The 25,674-nt window shown below is 37.3% G+C and overlaps 3 protein-coding genes and 1 pseudogene across 3 annotated transcripts; 2 read left to right on the forward strand and 2 right to left on the reverse strand.

Annotated features, from left to right (window-relative positions):
* Positions 1-166: 166 nt before the first annotated feature.
* PDE334 (ATPase, F0 complex, subunit B/B', bacterial/chloroplast) lies at positions 167-1,147 on the forward strand. The gene has a single exon (XM_086649659.1). It carries the CDS (start codon positions 353-355, stop codon positions 1,016-1,018), a length of 666 nt encoding a protein of 221 aa, XP_086505785.1. The 5' UTR covers positions 167-352; the 3' UTR covers positions 1,019-1,147.
* Positions 1,148-2,938: 1,791 nt separating this feature from the next.
* LOC147532178 (uncharacterized) lies at positions 2,939-6,669 on the reverse strand. The gene is made up of 3 exons (XM_086649915.1): positions 5,634-6,669; positions 4,309-5,093; positions 2,939-3,364 (listed from the first exon to the last, which is right to left on the reverse strand). Exons 1-3 carry the CDS (start codon positions 6,667-6,669, stop codon positions 2,939-2,941), a joined length of 2,247 nt encoding a protein of 748 aa, XP_086506041.1.
* Positions 6,670-7,206: 537 nt separating this feature from the next.
* On the reverse strand, positions 7,207-17,375 carry LOC147532179 (uncharacterized). The gene is made up of 3 exons (XM_086649660.1): positions 17,143-17,375; positions 15,591-16,557; positions 7,207-7,445 (listed from the first exon to the last, which is right to left on the reverse strand). The coding sequence occupies exons 2-3, from the start codon at positions 16,452-16,454 to the stop codon at positions 7,341-7,343; spliced, it is 969 nt and encodes a 322-aa protein (XP_086505786.1). The 5' UTR covers positions 16,455-16,557; positions 17,143-17,375; the 3' UTR covers positions 7,207-7,340.
* Positions 17,376-23,573: 6,198 nt separating this feature from the next.
* Positions 23,574-25,612, forward strand: LOC147532180 (uncharacterized; annotated as a pseudogene).
* The last annotated feature ends 62 nt before the right edge of the window (positions 25,613-25,674 follow it).

A 25,674-nucleotide genomic window follows, 5' to 3' on the forward strand; every position in this document is an offset into this window, starting at 1 on the left:
TTCAGTTTCATGATCGTTTTTTGTTTCACTTTTAGCATGTGAATGTATTTCGTAGTTAAATTTCTGATATTTATTACATCGAAATTTAAAAAATTCTCTACAAAAGAAAAAAACAATATTTCTTTCACATTTTGAATAAATAAAATAAAATAAAGAATAATCCCAACTTCCTATATTTCTATTAACCTCAAGAATTATGTGGTGTGTATTGAGATAGGATTTTGATTCTCTCTCACTCAAGAACACTCATCCACATTATTCTCTCCCCAAATACAAAGTGAAAAAGAGAGAGAGAAGGAAATTGATCAGCTAGGGTTCATAAATCTGTCGAGAAATCTAGACAACCAAAATCATGTCAAACATGATAATGGCTTCCTCCAAAACCCTAATCAAATCTTCGTCCATCCAACCAACTCCAAAACCACCAAAATTCCAACTCCCCCAATTCTCAACCGTAAATTTCAAAAAAACCCAAAACAAACCAAACCTTGTACTCTCAATCGATTCTTTGAAATCAACAACCACATTCGCCGCCGCAGCAGCAGCAATTTTATCAATGGCACCACCATCAATGGCTGCCGAGATTGAAAAAGCAGCATTATTTGATTTCAATCTTACTCTACCATTAATAATGGCTGAATTTCTCTTCTTAATGGTTGTTCTTGACAAAATCTATTATACCCCACTTGGTAATTTCATGGATGCAAGAGATGCAGATATAAGAGAGAAATTAAACAGTGTTAAAGATACTTCATCGGAAGTGAAACAATTAGATGAACAAGCGGCGGCGATAATGAGGGCGGCGAGAGCTGAAATAACGGCGGCGTTGAATCAGATGAAGAAAGAAACGACGGTGGAAGTGGAAGCGAAAATGGCGGAAGGGAGGAAGAAAGTTGAAGAGGAATTAGCAGAAGCACTTGGGAATTTGGAGAAACAAAAGGAAGAAACAATTAAAGCTCTTGATTCACAGATTGCTGCTCTTGGTGATGAGATTGTTAAGAAGATTCTACCTGTTTAATAATTTAAATTATAATAAAAGATGTTAATTTTATTATGGGTTTGTATTTGATTATGAATTAGAATTATAATTGTGGATGAATTTGTATTAATGTTGATTAATTACTTTATAAACATATATATTTGTCTAGTGTTTTTGCTTAATCTTTCATATTCATTTTGAAAGAAAAAAAATACTAGCATAGTTTCAATCATTTTGGTTATTCACTCTTATAGAGTTATAGGAGGTGAACCCCAAGCTACAAAAACATAGAGCTAATGAGAAAGTGGAGAGAGATGGTAATGGTGGTAGTTTGTGAGGCTGTGGTGGTGGTTGCTTACGGTGCGGTTGTGATGGTGATAGACGATGGCGGTGATAGAGAAGAAAATGGGTTTAACATAAAGCTAATGAGAAGTGGAAAGAGATAGTAATGATGGTAGTTCCTAAGGCTGTGGTAGTGGTTGGTTACGCCGCGGTTGTGGTGGTGATAGACATTAGATGGTGGTGATGGTTATATAGACAAAATGAGTGTTTCTTTATGTAGGTTTTGATATGGTGGTGGTGGTGGCGGTGATACAGCCGAGGATGAGTTTTTCTTTATGTAGGTTTGATAATTGCCTTGGTCAAGAATGTTGGTAGTTGGGGTATGTAAGTGCCTGTATAACTTCTAAAGAACAATGTAAATCAATGGTTTTGGTTGAGGAAACCTAATTACTTCTTACTATTTTTATATTGTGAATGGAGTTCATAGCGATGCTACACATATTATCACAATTAAGTATCGTGGACAAAGATAGAGTCACGCCAAGTTCTTGAAGAACAAAGCTAACCCAGGTAATGTTAATAAAGCTTCAGCTGAAGCTCTATATTCGGCTTCAGAGCTTGACCGAGATAAGTCTGTTGCTTTTTGACACTCCCAACAACTAAATTGGACTCTCAACAAAAAAAAAACTACATTGGATAGTCCTCACCACCTCTCTGCCCTCGAGTAGGGTTTCAAATGAACCGTCGTCAACTTCAAGGATTGTTTGTGAAAGAGGCCGAGAATGGTGGTGACAGTGGTGGTGGTGATGATGGTGGCAGCGGTGGTGAAGATTAGAAAAAGAGAGATAGTAGTTGGGGCACCCTTGTCGCGGACCCGACCGCTCTTCTTCCTTTTGTATTATTTTGAACTTTTCTTAAAAATGGTGTGTATAACGACAAAGTACGTGGGCTTGTAAAAGCTTCTATTTTGTTAGTGTTTTCTAATGTGGGCAATATCTTCAAGTAGTTGATGCCTTGATGGACACAACCTATTGGACTCCACTATTGGGCCGCAGTCCCTAGACCCACATTGGAGAGCTCAGCCATGAGAATGCCAACTCAAGGAATTTTTTTTAGCACCTCTAGATTTGTTAGGCCCTAACCCTCCATCTCTCTAAGAAAATCATCCAAATACAAAAGCACACACGGTTTTTCTTGAAAAAATATATTTTGTCGACCATGCTTACTATCATTTTCGAATATCTGTCTAGTCATATTTCTATCGACTTAGTTGTTTGACCGGACTGTCACGATCACTCTAGGCATACGTCGTGGTCACCATTGACAACTAAGGGCATCTTATTTCCCTAGTATCACTTTGCAAGAAGAAAAAAAAATTGAACTAGTTTACAATCTTTGGCTTTTGTCATATTTTCATATCTCAAAGGCCATCAAAATGTAAACCCTAAAATCTTCAAGTGTATCTCAACAAAAATAAATAAAAAATCTTCAAGTGAAAAAAATTTGTGCAAAACACTATTAGAGTTTGAGTGGGCGTTTATTGAACTTATCACATCTTTGATGTATCAATTTCAAATGTAACGACATACATTGATCGTAATCGACTTCTAAAAAAAAAAAAGACAGTCTGCACATAAATTTTTTTTTTTTTTGTTGAAATAGGCTGCTATTTATAAACTAAAGTAAAATATCCTTATAGTACTTTTTAATAAGAAAATAAGGCACTTGCTTCCATATCTTTTCTTTTTTCTTTCTTCTCGCCCACTTCGCTAAAGCATCTGCTTGAGAGTTCATCGTTCTATTTGTATATTGGAAGGAGACACCCTCAAAGCTTCTCGTCATATTTTTAATGTTCTGGATGTGGATCTTTGATTGCCATCCTATCGAATGCTTTCGATCTTTGATGTGCTGTATGAGGTTGTAGCTGTCACTTTCGATGATAATGTGCTTGTAATCTCTATGTATTGCCCATTCCATACCTTTGCAAATAGCTATAGCTTCGCTCTCTTCGCTGTTTCTAGCTCTAGTGTAAGCGGCCGCAGCTTCAATGAATGTAGCCTTGTGATCGTGAATAATTAATCCCGTGCCTATGCTTTCATCAATCTTCGTGAAGGAGGCATCGACATTGATTTTTAAGAACGGTTCTGTTGGGGGGACCATTTTCCGGTAACTTTATGTTTTTCCTTTATAATTTCATTATTATTTTCCGGGTAATTTTGTATAGCGTTGATGATGCTCGATGTCTCGGTTTTGGTTCCTTGGAAGCAACTATTGCATCTAGTTTTCCATATAATCCACAGAATGGTAGCAAAATGGGTTTTATTTGGATTGTTGCATCTATAAGTAGAATTGTTCCACGCGAAAATCCAATCTTTTATAGATTCAATGTTTCCTGAAATGATATTAAAGTGGAACCAGATATTCCTGGCCACCGGACAATGAAGCAGTGCGTGTTCCATTGTCTCTATTTCATTGCATATGTGGCAGTTCATATTGTTTCCTATGTATTTTCCTATTCTGCCTTTAACCGGCAGCGCCTTGTTGCATATTTTCCAGAGAAAGATCTTAATTCTGGGGATAACAGGCAGCCCCCAAAGAAAATTCCAATTGGTTTGATCGGGATTCGGGTCGATATTTCCTCTTCTCAAGTGATTGTATAACGATTTGACCGTAAAGTTTCCAGATTCAGTTAAAGCCCATTTCAGTTCATCTTTACCTTCCTGATTGATTGGAATTGTTCTTATCAAGTTTTTGGTATTATCATCAAAGATGTCCCGTATTATGTTTTCGTTCCATTTGTTATTTTCTATAAGTTGAGAAACTTTTGTTAGATTTGAGTTATGTTGATTGGTGATGGGAAGGTTTTTATTTGGGATCCATACATCATTCCAAATATTTATATTTTCGCCAGTTTTTACCTCCCATATACTCAGGTTGTTTATTTGGTTTAGTGATTTGCATAAGTTTTTCCAAATCCAAGAGTGGTGTTTCTTTACTGGACCAGGATTCTCTGAATTCGGATAGTATTTTGCTTTCAGGAATTTTACCCATGCTGCTTCCGGATTAGTCTTTATTCTCCAGGCTTGTTTGCTTAACATAGCTATGTTATCAATATCTGGACTATGAATACCCAAGCCTCCCATATCTTTTGGGAGGCAGATCGACTTCCAAGATTTTGTACATATACCTTTTGACTTACCCCACCAGAAAGACTTTTGAATAGTCATAATGCGTTTGCTTACGCCCTTTGGAATGGCGAAGCATTGCATCTGATATCGGGGTACGGCTGCTGCTATCGCTGTGATGAACACCGTTCGCCCAGCCTGAGAGAGGAATGCATTGTTCCATTTCGAGAGTTTTTGACTGATTCTATCTACCAGATCGTTGAAAACTCTAGTTTTATTCGGACCAATGAACAGTTGAGCACCGAGATATTTCTCCGAAGTGGAAGCATATTTGACCTTTAGAGCCCTCATAATCATCCGCTTGAATTTCGGGTGTGAGTTTTTAGAGTAGAAAATATTCGATTTAGAGTAATTGATCATTTGTCCAGAGGCCTCACCGAAAGTGTTGAGCATGAGTTTTAGCCGATCGATATTATCAAGCGAGTTCTGACCGAAAATTATACAGTCGTCAGCAAACAGAAGGTGGTTAATTTCAAAGTTGTTCCCACGGCTCGGGAAACCTTGAAATTTCCCATTTCCCATCTCTGAATTCATAAGTCTGCTCATACCTTCCATGGCTAAGGTGAAAAGAAACGGGGACAAGGGATCTCCTTGTCGAATTCCACGAGAAGGGTAAAATATCTTACCAGGATGCCCATTGACTAACACTGCCATGGAAGAAGTCGATATACAAGTGTGAATCATGCTAATCCAATGTTCCGTGTAGCCCAGTTTCCTCATAATATTAATTATGAAAGACCATTATATTCTGTCGAAAGCTTTAGACATGTCTAATTTGAGTCCAAAAAAACCTTTTCCTCCTTTCATCTTTTTGTAGGAATGGATAATCTCTTGTCCGATGATGATATTATCCGTGATTTGTCTGCCCGGAACATATGCCGCCTGGAACGGGGATATAATATCTACCAAGGTCAGTTTAAACCTGTCCGCTAAAATTTTTGTTATGATCTTGTAAGTGGTATTTAGCAAGCTTATCGGTCGGTAGTCCGCAGGTGTAGTGGGTGTTGGAGTTTTAGGTATGAGACAGATGTGAGTATGATTTGTATTGCTGGGCAGTTCTGCTGAGAGAAAAAAGTTTTCAACCAGCTTGTAAATGTCAATACTTACTGTGTCCCAGTTGGATTGAAAGAAAAAATGTGGGTACCCGTCCGGCCCGGGAGCTGCCTCTTTCTTCAGCCAGCTAATACCGTTGTCTATTTCTGCATGAGTCGGTTTTTTGATGAGAAGATTGTTTTGAGCCGGAGAGATGGTCGGGAGGAAGAGTTGAAGGATATCAGTGTTATCTGAAGGATTTGTAGTGGTACTGATGTTGAGCAAGTGTTTTGAGAAGGTGTCTTGGATGTCGCTTATTTCTTCCATCCATTCATCCCTGTCATTTTTTATGGCCATAATTCGATTAGTCCTATTCCTCTGTATTGCTTGTGCGTGGAAATATTTAGTATTTTTGTCGCCTAAAGTAATAAAGTTGTTTCTGGATTTTTCCTTCCATATACTCTCTTGAAGATTATAAAGTTCTTCAAGCTTGTTGTTCAGCTCATTGTGTTCCTTCCGAGGTTGACTTCTCTGAATAGATTTGATGATATCATTGATGCTATTTTCTATGTTTCCGAACACTGTTTTGTTCCATTTTGTGAGTTGCTTACTTAAGCTTTTGAGGTTGCTCTGTATATCATCTCTAGTATGATCTCTTTCGTTATCAGCCCAAATGTTCGCTATGAAGTCATAACAATCTGGATGAGACATCCAGGTGCGCATGAATTTGAAAGGCTTTGCTTGAGTGTGGTTTCCTCCATGATTAGACAGAAGGATCGGTAGATGGTCAGAACCAACTGAATCTAGGGGAGTGATACCTGAATTTTTAAAAATTTGAAACCATGGGTGGTTGGCCAAGGCCCTATCCAACCTCTCTTGGATCAGATTAGCTCCATATTGTTTATTTGTCCAAGTAAAAGGATTGCCTTTGAAACCCATGTCCAGCAGTTCAAGATCATTAATAATATTCGAGATCTTCGGCATCCGAGAATTCGAAGAAGAGTTTCCTCCACTCTTCTCTTTTGGATCTAGAATGACGTTTAAATCTCCCAATACAACCCAAGGAATATCTTTTCCTGGGTTTAAATCAATAAGTTTTTTCCATGGCTTTACCTTATCCTTTTGGTAGGGGCTACCATAGAAGCCGGTGATGATATTATGGTTGTCTATGTTTTTATCCGAAGTTTCCATATGAATAATATGTTTGTCCGAGTATACGATGTTCGCTTTTATGTGGTGTTTCCAGAACATCGCTAAGCCACCTGCTTTGTTATAAGGTTCAATGAAGTGACTAGCATACTGTCTACCAATATGGATATGTTTGTTAATTTGGCTCGATGTATTTTTGGTTTCCGAAAGAAAAATAATATCCGGGTTGTGTTTTTTTATAAGATTAAGTAAATGTTTTTTGGTATTGAAGGATGAGATTCCTCGCACGTTCCAACTAAGAATAACCGGACCCTCTAAAGGAGGGGTTTTAAGGGCCATTCCCGAAGGAAAACAGACCAGCTAAGCCCAAAAAGCTTGGCCAAAAATTAAAGGCACTCCACCGGCACGAGAAGAAAAACAGTCCAAGCTGCGGGAGAGAAAGACCTAACCTGTACTGCCAAAAAACCAAGAGAAAAACAGAAACAAACAAAGGAGCAAGAGAAGCAAAAACAGAGGATTCACTTCTAGCTATAGAAGATTAATCAACTAAAAAGATCCACAAAAACGCAAGGCACGGAGAAGAGAAACTAACTAATCTGCATAGAGTATCATAATAAACATCATAGACAAAAGGACCACATCATCTGTCTTATACCGGATGATCTAACAACAGAAACACTAAGAAAGATGAAAGCTAAACCTGCTAACACCTATTAACTAAAAAAACAGAGAACATAAACCAAATACAAACTACCACAAAAAGCAAGATATAAACTCCAAATTAAAGCAGAGACACCAACAGAGATTAATCGACTAGGCTAGGATGTGAAGGAGTTGAACGAGATGTCCTTCGACCAAGGTGACAATGCGAACAAATTGTCGGATAGGACAATTGATGTGGAAGATCATCAAGTCCGATTGATTTAGGGATCGTAGAGTTGTAGCTAGAGACCAACTACGATCGTCGAATTACGAAGTAATTCGCGGCTAACTTCGATCGGATCCTACAACGGGTTACACATAAGAGTGACAAATTGATCTAGGATATGACTAGTGGGAGTGAGATATAATCATGGGAGTGTCCCATAAACATATCTCATAGGCCTAAAAAGGAATTAGGCAAAGATAGTACAAAAAGGCCAAAAACAGGGTTTTTGGGCCTAGACCGGTTCGGGTACTTATAGGACTCGGATTGGGCTGAATTTTGGAGGGTTAGTTGCTGATATAATAAACATTATATCTGCCAATTTTCGTGGTGTTTGGGCACCTCTTCCTTAGGGAATTGAGAAAATACCAATAGTTGCTATTTTCGACTATTTCCCTAAATCTTATTCTAAAGGGTGTTTTAGGAAACCTAAAAGGAGGTGGATTCTTATTAGGGTTCTATATAAACACTCTTAGGGCAGAGAATAAGGTGTGGAATTTCTCTCTAAGCTTTCTTACTCTACCACATCAAGTAGAGAGGAGAAAGTGAGCTAATTCCCATTAACTATCTATCTAGTCAAGAAGAAAGGAGTTCTTCTTATCCAACCACCATTGGTGTGCTAGCTATACAACAAGGTGGGAGATCAAATTGATTGCTCGTGTCCCAAGTAGAGGAGCTACACTTGAAGCTCTTGGTCTTCTTCAATCAATTCAACTAGTTCGAGGGAAAAGCGATTAAGGTAATCTACTATCTCCATTAGATTAATTACTAGTTTTGCATGTGATCCTGGGAATACTAGTGTAGACATTAGATGTCATATTTCCGCTATAAACACTAGTAGAAGGGTATAAATCCCTACAGTGGCGTCAGAGCCTCTTGCCATTAACTAGTTTTTGCTAAGAATCGAACTAATTAATATGCTTAATAGTTTGAAAATTGAGTTTATAAAAGTATTTTAAAAGATGTTTTTAAAAGTATTTTAAACTCATAATTTGATGGGATTCAATAAATTTTCAAATTGAGAATCAAATTGATGATTAAAAGTGTTTTAAAAGACTCAATTTCATTGAATTTCAAACTAATCCATGCTTGATTATGTTGATAGTTATATTTAAAAAAGTTTTAAACATAAAATTTGATTAATTATGAATTGGATTCAAAGATTTTTCAAATTGATTTCAAAATTGTTCTTTGAAAAATTTCAAAAACCTAGATTTTGATCCAAAATTGGTTTGATTAAGAGTTGTTTTTTAAATTTTGGAAACTTTTGAAAAACAAAGATTTGGAATTTTAGAAGTGTTCTAATAAGAGTAGTTTTGAGTTTGGGAAACTCTCAAAACAAATTTGGAAAAATTTAAAAAGTTTCTAAAAGTTTTGAAAAATTTTAGAAGTGTTCTAAAAGGAATTTCAAAAATTTAAGAAAAGTTTTAAAATTGGAAAATAGCAACTTAAAGTTGCATAAGAAAAAAAAATTCTTTTTGGAAACTAGGGTTTTGAAAAACCCTAGTGTCCGGCCAGGAAGCTTCCTGGCCGGACCAGAAGCTCCTGGATGCGTCCTCTGGACGCGTCCAGAGCAGCTGCTGAGACGCGTCTTGAAGACGCGTCCAGAGCAGCTACTAAGGACGCGTGTTGAAGACGCGACCAGCAGCTGCGAAGGAGCTTCCTGGACGCGTCTAGGACGCGTCTAGGACGCGTCTAGGACGCGTCTAGGACGCGTCCAGAGCACTCGACCAGACGCGTCTTGGAGACGCGTCTGGGAGGTTCTGGGTGTCTCGGACTAGTCCGAGACACCTAGTGCTGGTCCGGTCCAGTACCAGACACGTCTAGAACGCGTCTGGTACATGGACTAGCGTCCTGGCTCCGGCCAGGACGAGACCAGGCCTTGATAGGCCTCGGCCAGGACATGCCGGCCCTATGGGCCGTGCTATGTCCGGACCTTGTCCGAGCCCTTTTTGGGCTTGGGCCGGGACTTGTCTAGGACTTGTCCCGGGCTTTTTCGAGGCTTTCCGGACCACGAAAAGGGACCATCATTCGAGTGGGAGTTTTTGCCAAAAAAAATTTCCGATTCCAACCAAATAATTTCAAAATCAATCCGGGCCATCCAAGAGCCCAAAACGGATTTCTCTTTAAATTGATTTATGAAATCATTAAGAATCGAACCAATATTTTTTCCGAAATTGACCCGGGCTTTCTCGAGCCCAAAACGGAGTTTTTCTAAAAGATGATTTTAATCATAAAACATAAAACCGGAAAGCACCATTAGTTGAATTCTTCGAATTTAGACTTAAGGTCCGCAATGTGACATGTGATGTCAACAAAAGTATCTCCCAAGATAATCATGCATATATAATTCTTAGCCTCTATATATTATATGATTGCATGTGATGTGAATGCGGGAAACTAGTATGGCCATAGATTTATTTCCTTATTCTTGTTTTAAGCACGGATGGGTGCATGCTTTGTAATTAATTTTAATTTCAAGTTTATACGATCTGCGAATCGTTAGAGTCTTGTAATTAGAGTTTAGGGTCTATGAGTCCATTGAAGAAACTCGAGGATGAAACCCAAAGGCGAGTGGGAGAAATCAATGGAGGTTCAAAGATGGCGATCCAAGACGAACCAAAAGGCGAAACAAGAAGAAAACCAAGGGAGATTAGATCTTCTAGGTTAGGGGCCATACTAGGATCCATGTCTGCTTGATTTACTTTCTCGCGCGCATTTACTTACTTATTTACGCTTTATGTCGTGGATGTTAGTTAGGCTAAATAGTTCACTATAACAAACGCCAGACTAGCGTAAAAGTCCCCAAAAGTAATCTTGAGTAATCTCCTATCCAGATTAAGACACTCGTTGCGCCCTTGTTCGAGGAAGGTGGGTCGGCCTTCGCAGAGTACCTCCTCTACCTTGGGACAATGCGGGTAGGCCTATAGAAGAGGCCTACACGTCTAAATGGTTCTACTCAACGAGATCAGCAAGAGAGTCTTGGATACTCGAGGCAAAAGGATAGATTAGTCATTCATTAATGAAATCTATCAACCAAGAGTCATAAGGTATGATCAGTGAAGTAGTTCACTCACCCGGAACGACGGAGTCAAAGGGTAGGGCCTTCGTCCGCTTTACTTCGAAGAACTGGGGTCTTGGAATCACTTATTCAATCGGGGACGATTTTTATTGAATAATGTGGGAAAACTAATGTTTTTCAAAAACGATAACGAGTTTTAAAACTTTGCCATTTCTTTTATGTAGTTCAAAGATGACAAAAGATATTTTCAACTTCCGCTCACTTCTCGACAAGGAGAAGCTGAATGAGCACAACTTCCTTGACTGGGAAAGGAACCTAGGAATAGTTCTCAGGATGGAAGGAAAGCAACATGTACTAGAAACTCCAATTCCTTTATTGGATGATAATTCGACTAAAGAAGAGATAGATGAAGAAAGGAGTGTGCGGAAAAAGGCAGAGCCCGTAACTTGCTTAATGCTAGCAACCATGGAACCGACTCTGCAAGAGCAGTTCATAGACATGGATGCTTACTCCATGATGCGACAACTTCGGGAAATGTTCCAGAAACAGTCGAGATTGGAGAGGTTTGAAACCTCTAAAGCAATTATGGACATGCGCCTTGAAAAGGGAAAACCAGTTGGGCCTCATGTTCGCCAAATGATCAGGCTCATAGGCAAACTGGCTAAACTAGGTTTCTCTTATAGCCAACAAACGGCTACCGACACTATCCTTCACTCCCTCCATAGTGGTTTTAATCAGTTTAAGATGAACTACAACATGAATGGATGGGATAAAACGTTGGAGGAACTTCATTCTATGCTTCTAACAGCCGAAAAGGACGTCGCTATAGTGGAGACTAAGAAGGACGTTCTTATGGTACAAAAGGACAAAGGGTTTAAGAAAGGTGGAAAACAGAAGAAGAAAACCGCGTCAAAAGGTAAAAGCAAACGAATTGCCAAACCTAAAGACAAAGGTCCTCCTCCTGACACCAAATGTTTCTACTGTGATGGCAAGGGCCACTGGAAAAGAAACTGCCCTAAGTTCTTGGAGGACAAAAAGAATGGAACAGTAGCTTCCAATTCAGGTATAAACAGTTAACTTATCAAATACTGTAAAATTCCTAAATTATGGTATGTAATACCTAAAATTGCCCTTTCATTGTGAATGTACAGGCGCAGCTGGGAACTGAGTATTTGGCTAAGGAAGACAAGATCCAAGAGGGAGCAGAAGCCTCGACTGCTAAGGATGCTGAAAGGGATCGAAGTCTACTTTAGGCACTATTCTAGATTAATCGTTTTTCTAGTTTTTTAACATCATCTCTGTACTAAGTATTATGGAGAATCAATAAAGAATTTTATTTCTAAATTGAGATGTTAATAAGTGCTAAGTTTAACAAACTATACCAAAAGATTCTAAACTTGGTCAAAAACCTATAAGATAGGTTCATCCCAATCGAAAGGGATGAGGACAACAAGTCCACTATAACCAAAACATGAATCAAACTGACAAGAAAGAAAGCCTTGAGTCAAAAACAGAGATTGATCTTCAAACGTACTTCTAACCTATCCATATTTGGAGTGTCCAAAAGGATTAAGATGAAGAACACGAATCAAACTCTATCCTCCAAAATCCATTTAGTCTAGACATAGCTTCTCACAAAACTACCAAAATTCCGTCTAACAGCTAAGCTTGTAAAAGCATTACAAAACTAGCTAATATCTGACGCAATTTCTTTTAAAAGAAATTTGGGCTTCTTCCATAACTAATCAAGAGAACAAAGTGTTTGTTGCTCATGATAGTATTCTTCTAATAATTAGCACACCTAGTAGTCTGGGAGAAAACACTAATTATTAAAAGAATAAGTGGGAGAAAAGTACAAGTCGATTTAATTCGATCATGAGAAAAATCATGGAGGGTCATGAAGAACAATCATGAAACTTGTACAAGTCGATTAAATTCGACCAAGAGCAACAAACTGCGGTTCCTCGGAAAAGGAAAGGTTAAAGACATGATCTAATAAACCCACCGCACAAAAGCGAATGTCATTCGCCGGAGAACTCTCAAAACAAGTGAAAGTGTCTCTAAAGGAATATCTCAAAGTAGTTGAGAAAATTCAAAATTGTTGTTCAAAAGCCCTAAAAGGCCAAATCTCAAAGACACAGAAAATAAAGGTTATTTCTGAAGAGATAAAAGACCTGCGCAGAAACGAAAACTGACTCTAGATTTTGGCTAGAAGCCAAAATCATCGTGGAATCCATATCTCGTCAAGACATGAAGCTTGATAATTTAAGTCAACAAAAGACCTAAATTGGTTTTCCAAAATAGAAAACTGAGAAGGATGGAAACATTCGTGTTTCCCGAAACGAGACAAGAAGAATAAAGATTCTTCCAATCAAGTTATGTCCACAAGCATGCTTCAGAAATCTATCGACGGATTAAAAGCACGCAAGAGTTAGAATCTTCGATTCAAAAGGCAATCAGAGAAATTTGATTCCTGGAGAATGAAGAAAATCTTGAATCACGAGTTTCAAGAAGGTAAGTGGGAGTAAACAAACCTTCCGGGTCCGTATGCAGAGTACATACAAAAGATTGAGTACGACATAAGGTGTTGTATAACAGTAACGAACTGACTCAATAAAGGACCACACACAAAAGGATAAAATGCCATTTTGGGCATCTGAAGATCTATAAGCATAGATCAAAAGGATGATAGGATTAGAGAGACTCAGTACGCTGAGATGTTTGAGATCCGAAACAGAAAATCTAAGACTCGGAAAGTCTAAAAGAATTTCGACCCAAAAACTCATGACAGAGGCGTTGCAAAACTCGGAGTCTAAAAGACACCGATGAGCTAGCACGCATGAGAGAGACATTTATGTTCGAAAACATAAAGTCAATCATGTTGGACATGATTAGCAATTAAACATCCGAATTCGGATTGGAAAACCGAAACACTACTTAGTACATCCTAGAAGGCTAAAGGATGAAGTAGTACAAAGTTGAACATGTCATCGTAGCAAACTTCCAGACATGGAAGGAAAGTAGGCTAAAAGTGTTTTAAGCCAGGAACTGTTGCAAATACTACACAAAGAATTAAAGGCCTTAACCCTAGTAAAGATTACTAGATATTATCAAGGTTGAAGATAGTAATCTTCAAATTAATTGATAATAAGCAAAGTTTAAAACCGACTACCACGGTGGTCAAACTAAACTGTCACCTAAGGCATAGTATGAGATTCATACACAGTCTAAGGCATGAGGTATAATTTTAAACCTCGACAAGTAAAACTGAGTGGGTAAAAGGAGTTTTACGGAAGAGGCTCAGATTTACAACTCTCATTATCAGAAATAATAAGAATTATTTCACCAGTCGTCTAAACTTGGTTTAGTGTTTAAACGACAGTCCATCGATAATAAAACGTTCCGAATAGGTTTGTCAGATACGTGATCTGATGAATGAAACCCTATTAAGTGAACTTGGAATAATTATTATCAAAAATCCCTGGTCCAGGTCATTGCATGGACAACAATGACTCACGAAGACTAGCACGGGAGTCGATGGGATAGCGCAGTTTCATGGGCTATATGAATAGTATATTCTATTCGACTACGTGGGTGTGTAAAAGGTTTATACACTGGATAACCCTCAAATGAGAAGTACATCACTCGTGATGAACGTCAATACTTCTCATAAAGACAATTGGAGAGATTCCTCAAAACATGAGTGCTCCACTCATCTTATGTAAGGAATGCCCGACTTTGGTTCCGTTAAACGCCGCGCCGTAAAAGGAGGTTATAAAGACGGATACTGGGAAGGACAGGACAGACATGAAGTTAAGTGGGAGCGCAAGAATGGATTGTGTCATCCTAATCACATTAGGTACAAAGTGTCTCAAGGCCACTTGATGAGTAGCAACTGAAAATGCGTGGCCGCGCTCAAACGGATTAAAGTTAATCGTTTGTCTTTTACAGTTGTACTCGGATATCAAGAAAGTCTGAATGACGTGACGTATCAGATGGGATGCTAAATTGACACGGGAATCGAGGCATTGCACTTGTTCTAAGTCCAAGTGGGAGTCTGAAGGAGTTGAAGGAGATGTCCTTCGACCAAGGTGACAATGCGAACAAATTGTCGGATAGGACAATTGATGTGGAAGATCATCAAGTCCGATTGATTTAGGGATCGTAGAGTTGTAGCTAGAGACCAACTACGATCGTCGAATTACGAAGTAATTCGCGGCTAACTTCGATCGGATCCTACAACGGGTTACACATAAGAGTGACAAATTGATCTAGGATATGACTAGTGGGAGTGAGATATAATCATGGGAGTGTCCCATAAACATATCTCATAGGCCTAAAAAGGAATTAGGCAAAGATAGTACAAAAAGGCCAAAAACAGGGTTTTTGGGCCTAGACCGGTTCGGGTACTTCTAGGACTCGGATTGGGATGAATTTTGGAGGGTTAGTTGCTGATATAATAAAAATTATATCTACCAATTTTCGTGGTGTTTGGGCACCTCCTCCTTAGGGAATTGAGAAAATACCAATAGTTGCTATTTTCGACTATTTCCCTAAATCTTATTCTAAAGGGTGTTTTAGGAAACCTAAAAGGAGGTGGATTCTTATTAGGGTTATATATAAACACTCTTAGGGCAGAGAATAAGGTGTGGAATTTCTCTCTAAGCTTTCTTACTCTACCACATCAAGTAGAGAGGAGAAAGTGAGCTAATTCCCATTAACTATCTATCTAGTCAAGAAGAAAGGAGTTCTTCTTATCCAACCACCATTGGTGTGCTAGCTATACAACAAGGTGGGAGATCAAATTGATTGCTCGTGTCCCAAGTAGAGGAGCTACACTTGAAGCTCTTGGTCTTCTTCAATCAATTCAACTAGTTCGAGGGAAAAGCGATTAAGGTAATCTACTATCTCCATTAGATTAATTACTAGTTTTGCATGTGATCCTGGGAATACTAGTGTAGACATTAGATGTCATATTTCCGCTATAAACACTAGTAGAAGGGTATAAATCCCTACAGGCTGTTCATCCATTCCATCATCGTGAGCTCTTGAAGATTGGCTAGGGGAAACAAGGAAAGAGTCCGATAACTTATGCCTCCTTCTCTCTTCCTGACTATCAATAGACTCAGGAGGTGGGACAAACCAGCTTGGAGGGATGAATTCTTCATTGTCCAACGCCATCAACACATTGCCTGGGAAGGGGATACCTCTCAAATTCTCTCCCAAGGAACTACTACCCATGCTCTTATCCTTCTGTTTCTTAAACCCTGAATGTCCTATCTCTCCCACCTCTATTTTTACTTCCATAAGACGCTCCCCCTCTTTTCTCTTTCCTTTATGCTTATTTGTATCCACTAGACTAGTGGAAACTTCTTGATGAATAATAAAGGGGACAACTGAGATGGCCCAATTACCTGGAGAGATGGGAGAAGGCACATTTGCATTCAAAGGAGATACAGAAGATCTTCTATTCGGCTTGATGCATGGGGTAGCAGGATGCTCAATAATTCGACACCTATGACAAATAGCCTTCGGGAACCTTAGGTAGCTAAAATTAATCGGCTTCCCTCCATCTGTGAAAATTGAGTTCAAAGTAGCAAGCAGAGGTGTACGCACATCGTACATGAACTGGATCCTAATCAAAGTGTTTGGGACCATGCTAAAATTTTTTGGTTGGATCTGCATGATATATCCCATGCAAGAGAATATGGATTCCAAGTCCTTTGTATTCTGGATAGCTGAAGGTAAACCTGCGAAGCTGCACCACATAGGCTCTGACATCAACTCTGGAACCTTATCACCAAGTGGAAAGTCCACTTCTTGCATGACTACTAACCAACCCCTGATGATCCAAGGTCTACCTTGATTGATCTCATTCATAACAATCTGGCTTCTAGGCTTAATCACAAAAAGATTTGGACCAGTAGGGGCTTTATTGATCGCACATTCTCTGAAGAATTGAGATTGACCAGACAAGTTCTTCCTGATAAAACCAATACCGAAATCATAAGGGCAGCAAAGTCTAGCAATAAAACCAGAAGATATCTCTTGGAGCTCTTTACTAACAGATGGTTTTGGATAGGTAATGGTGAGGTTACCATACGCAGAGATGTTCATTTGAATAGACATCTGTTGGGTAAGGCTTTCTATGCTATGAATATGGGAGTGGGTCGACATTAACCAGTTTTGAAGGTGGAAGGTAAATGGAGATGAAAGATAGAGGTGTATGAAGGGGGAGAACAAGAGACTGGATAGGAGAATGTAAATGGGGGTAGAGGTCATTAAGTCCGCTGGTTGAGTCTCTAAGTAGGAAAGAGATATCTCTGGAAGAAGAAAGGATTCTCAAGTTCTAGGGAAGGAGCGAGATTTCAGTCATCAACCACCACCTGTTGCTCAAACCTTAATAGCCCAATCCACGAACACCAAGAGGAAGAAAAACAATAAAATCCGGTGCACGCCTCACTCCGGGAAAAGAACAGCCTAATCTACCCTTAATTACTCTTGACACATGTATGAAATGCACAAAAATACTCGAAAAAAGATAAAAAAAAATGAAGATTATACTTACTCGGTAACTCCGAACTTTTGATCGTGATAATTCTTCTCGAAAATTGTTGCCTTGGATTCTGGACTGAAAGCTCTTCGACTTCCGGCCTCTCTTGAATGTTCTTCTATTATGCCGATAGGTTGCTCTCCGGGTGGTGTATGGTAATAATTTATTTGATCTACGGATTTCTGCTAGTATAGATTCCACTTTTCCATTTGCATGTGAGTTTTGAAAAGGTTTAATCTTCTTTATGGGGCAAATGCCCTAGCCCTAAGTAGTCTCCCAAAGCCCAATGCCTGTGTCCTCGGCACTCCATCTAATCAAACGTGATAAAGTCACACCACATGTAGCATCATTAGACCAATCACTTTCTTGACACATGAAGCCATAAATATATCAAATTCTGTCAGATTAGGTTAAAAGAGTGTCATATCATCTGCCATCAAATGTTGGAAAATCTTTTTAGTACCAGGAAGATTTGCTTAAGATCACTATGTGATATGGTCCCACAAGAAAAGGTTTAGCTGTGTCATACATAGCAGAATAAGCAAAAGTGGTAAAACTTTGTGAAGTTGATTTCATCCTTGAGATTGAATAATATTTGCATCTATCTTCTTCCCCAACTTTCTTGACCTATTTAATGATTTGTAAAATAATTTATCCTTGAGATTGAATAATATTTGCATCTATCTTCTTCCCCAACTTTCTTGACCTATTTAATGATTTGTAAAACAATTTAGTTTTACATGACGTATTTTTCGGATGAAATAATGAGGTTTATACTTTGTGTATGTATCTCAATCTCAACGTCCTGCGCTCTATGTCTTTAATATTCGTTTCATAACAATGCAAGACAATTGAAAATGTGTAAAAACAATGCAAAACAAAAACTAGACTTAATATAATTTATGCAACAATAAGTTCATCACTGTTCGATTACGTTCAGGTGCTGGTAGTGTTTTTCAACTATTATCAAATCTGGGATACTTTACCTTTCATTTGAAAAGTTATGTTTGAAAATATTGTATTTTCAATTGTAGTTATTGCTCTCAACCCAATAGTCATTACATTTACATGCATTTACACATTGGAATATATCATAAACTAAATTACCACTATAGGAGCTTTCATAGCATGAATAAATCTTGATTATAAACTGTTTTCATCAAAACTTGATTTCGAGACTTCATGCATGGGAGTCGTCTGACTACATACAAAGAGTGATGGACAATTTTTCAGTTGTATTTCTTTGTAAGACTTTAGCCCTCGTTATCTCGTAACTGTTAAGAAATTTTGAAAAAAAAATTGCTGATCTTTTATAAAACTTTTTTCATTGACAAATGACAACTGGTAAATGTCAAATCTAGCATGTCATGTTTCATTGTCATGTTTAAAAGTGTGTTTTGGTATTACAAACTTATGTGTCGATCCCTTATGTGTTGACTCAATTTGGGGATATCTAATCTTAAGAGAGGATTTTGGTCCCACATTGACAATCGACTGTGAATTTTCTATGGCTCAAAATATTTGTAGGTTTCAAAATCTTGGTTTATAATTGATACTTATCTTATGATAAAGATAGAGTTAGCTGTATTAGGATTTGAGTTTAGGCAGATTTTTAGGATTGATATGACACACCACCTTGCACAATATGAAATAGAAAAATGAATGGGGGACTCCCTAAAGTATACTCCCAAGTGTACTCTTCCTCACAGACGAAGGCCATTTTGGTCTTTTAACTTTAACAAAATTGTGAAAAGACCAAAGTGGCCTCGTCATTGTGAGGGGGGTACACCTGGGAGTATGCCAGGGAGTCCCCATATCATCATTGTATGAAATAAACTTGATAAATCATAGGTTATGACACTCATAATTTTTTTTGTTGAAAAAACTCGGAAATGACACTCATAGTCAAGAAGAGTGTACATACTTGCAAAGAAGAAAAAAAACACAAGTATACAAATATACGATTGGTCTCGTCAGAGCCGTGTTTGAGGGGGGTGGGCAGGGCGTCTGCTCTGGGTCCCCACTTCAAAAGGGCCCATTTCTAATAAAAGGGGTACAGTTAACGTTATATATAATAAGGTACCCACTTAATCATTTAGTGAGTAATAGCTCTACTGCGAAGGGCAATTGGTGTCCATGCAACTAACCCGGATCCGAGTCTTCACCTCCTCATTTTGAAATTTGTTTTGGATGGACATATAACTGTTAAATCATTTCTTATACAATACTTGACCTGAATAAAATTTTATAATTTACAAGCTCCAGTGAAAAATAATATCAGATACGGATATTTTTCGTTCTTTCATATAGTATTGGATCCTTACTGACAACAATAATTAAGGTATTATCAGAAAATAATATTGTTGGGCTAACTTGTTTATGTGTTAGACCTTCCAATAAACTTTACAAACAAACAATTTGACATCTTGTCAAGGCAACAACTATAAGTTTAGATTTAATTGTATAAGAGAAACACCATGTAGTTTCTTGGAACACCATGAAATTTATCCGCTACCAAAGTTAGAAATATATAAATATAACCCGCTAGTCTTTTGTTATCATTCAAATTTCTTGTCAAATCACTGCCTACATAGCTAACAAGATTAACTGGTTTCAACAAAAAAAAAATTTATCCGCTACCAAAACAAGATTAACTGGAATGTTTGCTTTACACGAATTTTTTAGTCAGTTTTACCATTCGTATATAGTAAAATTATGTTCTTTGCATCAAAATGAGTAAAATATAGTTTCTTAGTAAACATACATAAAAGACTTATTGTAAACATGAATTTTGGTCTGTATCTGTCAAGTACATGAAATTTCTAACCAATTTGTAAAATGGTGGATTTTACGATATTTCATTTACAATCTTTGCTTAACTTCAAATCTTTACTGCACGGACTTGAAATTAGATTTACAACATCCTGAAATTTTTTTAATTTTTTTTTGCATACATTTCTTGCAAAACGATTTTTTTTTTTAAGATTGATGAACTTTTATACCAAGAAAGTGACGTACTTTTTCCAAACCAGTCATCTCAAACTCATTTGTCATAGACAATTTAAGATCAACTAACATCCTCAAGTTATTTCTAGTAAAAATTGGATCATCAATATAACGATGAAACGGTAAGACCTCTCATTGATTTAGAGAGTGTGCTCGTATGGACATTTTTGAATATAACGGGAGATGCTAGAGTTACTTAGAGAATTAGTTAGGGGATGACATAATGATATGGAATTCACATAAGACAAAGTTTTTTCAAAGTTTGACTACCATGCAGACTATGTTTTATTTCCAAATGAGGAAACATGTCATCCTCTAAGTAACAAATTCTAAGTAACTATATCATTTCCCGAAACCAATTTATTTCAACATAAGATTAATTAATACAAATATATCAAGCTCTTGAACTTGTACTCTTTCTATTCTTTGCGTTCCAAAATCAAAAGGTTGTTCAAAGTGAAAATCTTCATTAAGGGCACCATTTAAAGATGAAGATTTTACATCAATTAATTTGGAAGCTAGTCTAGTTATTCTTAGCCACAAGAGATATAATTAGACGGACAAGTCTAGAAACATGAGAAAAAACTTCAGTATAATCTTCGTCTCTTTTATGCTTATAGCCTGCAAGTCTAGTTTCGTACATTTTGCGAATTAGTCTTTTCGTTGTAGAATCATTTCACACTAATCGAATTCTTGTTTTGAAGTAAATTAGTAAGCTCCTTTATTTCATTTCTTTTATCAATTTTATTTCTTCATCCATGATTTTTTCCACTTTCTTTTTTGTATGCATCATTATAAGAAATTGGACCTTTATTTGCAAAGAGAGCAAAAAATATAACAATATTACTTGAGTAATAAATTCTCCTTAAGTTCTTTGTCTTCCTTGTTAGTGTATTTTGAGGTGAATCGTGTTTAATGATTGCTAGAAGACGGAGGAATTGCATACTTTTTCAATTTCATCTTCAATGGTAAACCAATTATAACTTTAACTTTTGGTCATAAAGGAACCACTTTCTTCAAATCAAACATCTTGGTTGGTCAGTATTTTGTTTATTTCAGGATTGTACCATTTATAGACTTTGCTCCTCTAGGCTTTGCTCCTCTCACTATAGCCTACAATTATATTACCAATTTATCATCCAACTTTTTTCTTAGTTCATTTGAGTTGCGTGCATAAACAAACAACCAAAAGTTCTCAAATGACTCACTTCCGTCATCACATTATACTATGCTTCATGAGGCGTGCAGTTTAAGTTTTTGTAGCAAACTTGTCAATCAAATAAGTTGCACGAGAAACTGGGTCAACATAAATCTTCTTACCAATGTTTGCTATTAACCACACATCTTACGATTTTCATAATCGTATTATTTTTCCTTTCACTAGCAATATTATGATGGGCTGTTTGTCACACAATTGCAATACTTCTAAAAGGTTGACACTGAGTTTTCAAATTCTCAGGACACGCCCTGTGTAGTACTTAAAGATTTGGTTGGTAAATAATATCTTCAGCGTTCTCCCATTTATTTGTTCTCTTTGAACATCTGTGAGTGTTCTTTTTTTTCTTTACTTATTTCGAAAATAATTGAGTGATGCACAAAGTTTTTGGATTATGGGTGTGGTCATTTTTTTTGTTATGTTATAAAGAAAATATAACAAAGAATCATTCTTTTCTTCAACAAAAAAAAAAAAAATCATTCTTTTACTACTAGAGTGCATTTTACAGTGAAAACCAAATGTGGATCCCACGCTCCACCAAATAGAATTTAGTCTGAACTCATCTCAAATCCAATGGAAAAGATATAGGGAGGAAAAGAAGATTAAGAACAAATGATATTCACTAATTGAAGCAAAAGATCTTAGCTGATATCTATTGACGTCACCCTAGGACAATTTAAGAAATTAATTTTGAAATGGCCATCCAAACGTGTTAGGTTGGTCGTTTTAGTCCTTAAAACTTAATTATGAAAATGCAAGTTTACTTTTTTCTTCATATCAACAACTTCTGTATTTTCATTTATTTCTTCATTCTTTTTTCTCTTCTAACTTCTTTTTCTCTTCTTAGTTTTACCCTTCTTGCAGAGGAAAGTTCTTCCTCATCAAAAGATTGTTCTCTTCGCATCTACAAAGAGAATCATCAGGGAAAGGTTGACCATTCGTTAAGGAAAACTCACTCTCTTTAAAGAAGGGGACAGTTAGCAATTAACCTTATGTATTATTTTTAAGAACCTCCACTAACGGAGATATTCCAAGACGGATAAAGGAGGAGATTCAGATAACTAAAACCAGTCTCTAAATAATAAGATTTTATGGACATTCGAAATGGTTGGGGGACAAAAGACTTCGGCGAAAAACTTGTCAGTCTAGTTAGGGTTTAGTTCAGGGCGCTCTATTCTAAAAAATTGTGTTTTGGCCCCTCTTTTCTCTTTCATGTTCATCTTGTTCACCATCATCACGACAACCACTGATGTCAAACACCACCATCAACTACTCTATCTCATTTTCTTTTGCCCTTTTGTTTTATATTTATTTAAGATTTAAGGTGAAACACTTGAGAAAGGTTTCAGACCCTTATCGAGGGTTTCTCACAAAACTTTCATGACGATTTTTTTTCTAAAGTATTAGGAGAGAAAGCAGGAGACAGATAAACAAGAAAAAAAAAAGAATTATTGTTGTTCGTGGTGGTGAAGTGAAGAAGATGGCGAAGATATAAGGATGCTTTCGTAAAAAGAAAAATGTGGAACTTTTAAAATAAATGTTCCCCTCAAATTTTTGTCAAACACAATATCAAATATTTTGTGTCATGTAAAAAAAATGTCTTCGCTGATGGCTAATAATAAATGTTAATTTTTTTTTAAGTTTTATTTGGGCACCCTAAAGATGACCAATTCGCCAAAATGTGCCCCTCAAGATAAGACAACTTCCAAAATAGGCCTATAAATCGTCAATATGTCAGCCTTGTAATTTAATTTCAATTTCGGGCTTTCTAAGATCTTGTAAACATAAAGAGAAGGCCGCGGCTTTGGGGAATAAAGAAAATTCTCCGGGGAATAAAGACTTTTCTTAAAACTAGTCAAATAGATTGACTTTTTATGTTTCTTTTTATTGCTAAGGGGCTTCTAATTTTAGAAGATGCTATAAAAAAGACTCCTCCATCTCATCACCTCTCTCAACCACTTCATCTTCTCGACACCTCATCATCTTCTCCGGCGAAAGTCGCCGGCCGGCCAATTTTCCGGCCGGCGACCTTCAAACATAATTTTTTTAATTTATTTATTTTCTCTCTCCTCTCTCTCTCTCTCTAATTTTTTTTTTTGTTTCTCTTTCTCTATAACTGTCTTTCTCTTTCCCTCTGCTACCAAAAACCATTACCTATGGTGACGAGGATGAAGGTCTAAAAAAACTAAACTGGCAACAAATTTTCATCCTAAAACATAAAATAGAAAGAAATTATGATATCCATTTTCATCTCCTCTTTTCACTCACCAAGAACACTAGTTGGCGCTAATCACACCTCTGCTCGTTTCTGTTCTCGCTAGGGTTTATATTTCTACTTCATCCCTTTTTTCAATCTTCTTAGGGTTTCTACTTCTACTGAGAGAAGAGAAAGAATTTCTCATAGTTTTCAGTGAGATGAGGGATCATTCAACAGGGAAATCGAGTTCGTTAAGAAGCGTTCTGGTTCCTATGCTTTTATTTGGAGTTTTCATCATTTTCCTTCGGTTCTTCTATGTCGAAACAATTACTGGAGGATCTTGTACCACTAGTGATTTCTGTTTCTTCTCCGTTCCTGAAAATATCAATTTGGCCGGTGCTGGTGTACAAATCGGTGCTTCAGTTGTTTTCGTTGCCGGAATCGGATCTTCTTCAAGTTCAGCTCTTCGTGATCTATGGACCAGTAAAGAATGGAGAAAGAATGTCGATTTCTATTCTTCTGTGTTTCAAGATCTAATTTCTTAAGGTTTTCTATCACCTGATTCAAAGGCTTTATGTGTTGAAACTCCAACTGGACAAGATGTTTTCGCTTTGAAAGAGATCGGTGTTTCAGATTCAATTGGGATTTCAAAGAAATCATCTCTTCCGTTAGTGAAATCCGGTCAGGTTTTCCGACAACCTTTCTCTGATAATACTTTTGATTTTATTTTCTCTGGTGATGGAGGACTCGATCGGTCAATTCGGCCGATTGATTTCGCTTCTGAAATTGGAAGAACACTCAAACCCGAAGGCTTTTTTGTTGTTCATACATCATCCGTTAAAGACGTGTGTAGTTTCAATTCGTTTCTTGGTTTATTCAATTGTTGTAGTTTGGTTAGATCTAGGGAAATTGATAGTCCTGATTCCTCAATTCGTGAAATTATTCTTAAGAAAAATACTGAAATTCTTGGCCGTGGGGATGAAGATTCTGATGGTAGTTCGAATAATAAATGCACTGTTCCGACTCATAAGCAAGAACTGGTTCGAAAAGCTGAGCCAATAATTACAGAGGAACCACTAAAGCCATGGCTTACTCTGAAAAAGAATGTTCAAAACATTAAATATCTTCCACTGACCTTCTCTCTCTCTAGATCTGTTCTAGAGAGAGAGAGAAAAGAAAAAAAAATTAGAGAGAGAGAGAGGAAAGAAAAAAAATTTAGAAAGAGAGAGGAGAGAGAAAATAAAAAGAAAAAAAAAATTTATGTTTGAAGGTCGCCGGAGAAGATGATGAGGTGTCGAGAAGATGAAGTGGCAGAGAGAACAGATGAGATGGAGGAGAACTTTCAAAATAATGTATTCTGTATTCCCCATAAAAATTTATTCCCCACAGAATTTTCAAAAAAATCTGGATTCCCTCGAGAATTTATTCCCCGGAGAATTTTCTTTATTCCCCAAAGCCGCGGCCAAAGAGAAATACCAGGGAAGGAAAAACTGATGGATGAATGGATTTTTTTTTCGCCTGAGCGGTCGTATTCTCACTGAAGCATCCAGTTTCTCACCTGAGCGACCTCTCTTAATCCACCATTACTACTCCATTTTCATTTCCATCACCATCTTCGTCTCCACCACCATCTCTCTCTTCTTTTCCATTTATAAAAACGGGGTGGGAGAAAAAAAAACTCATAATTAGTTTGTCTAGTTTTGGGATTTTCTTTTCCAAACTAGATGAAACCTTTAAATCTGTGCATCTGCTTTAGGGGTTTTACCAAACAAGACTTAATAAATATCATAGAATCGAACCAACTGGATCCGACGAGTGACTATTTAGGACTAAGGTTCCGTTCAGTGCATCTTTTCATAGTTGTTGATCATTGTGGATATGTCGAGTAGAGATTTTCAGATACATTTGTTTTCTCAGCCTTAAGTATCTCATGATTGTTAGAAACTCTCAGGACCGAACTCTTGCTATTGCCTTATGGGCTTTCATTACAGATGAAAAATATTAGGGCTAGGTTTAGGATTAGCAGGGATATTAAGATCGGAAGGATGAGGACCTCGAGAAGGTGAAAATATGACGGTTGTTCATAAAGAACACGAGATTTCGGTAAAAGGTATATAAGGAAGCGAAA

The sequence above is a fragment of the Eschscholzia californica genome, unplaced genomic scaffold (assembly GCF_041429995.1).
Source record: "Eschscholzia californica isolate CP2 unplaced genomic scaffold, dmEscCali1.0.p SCAF_6, whole genome shotgun sequence".
NCBI classification, from domain to species: domain Eukaryota; kingdom Viridiplantae; phylum Streptophyta; class Magnoliopsida; order Ranunculales; family Papaveraceae; genus Eschscholzia; species Eschscholzia californica.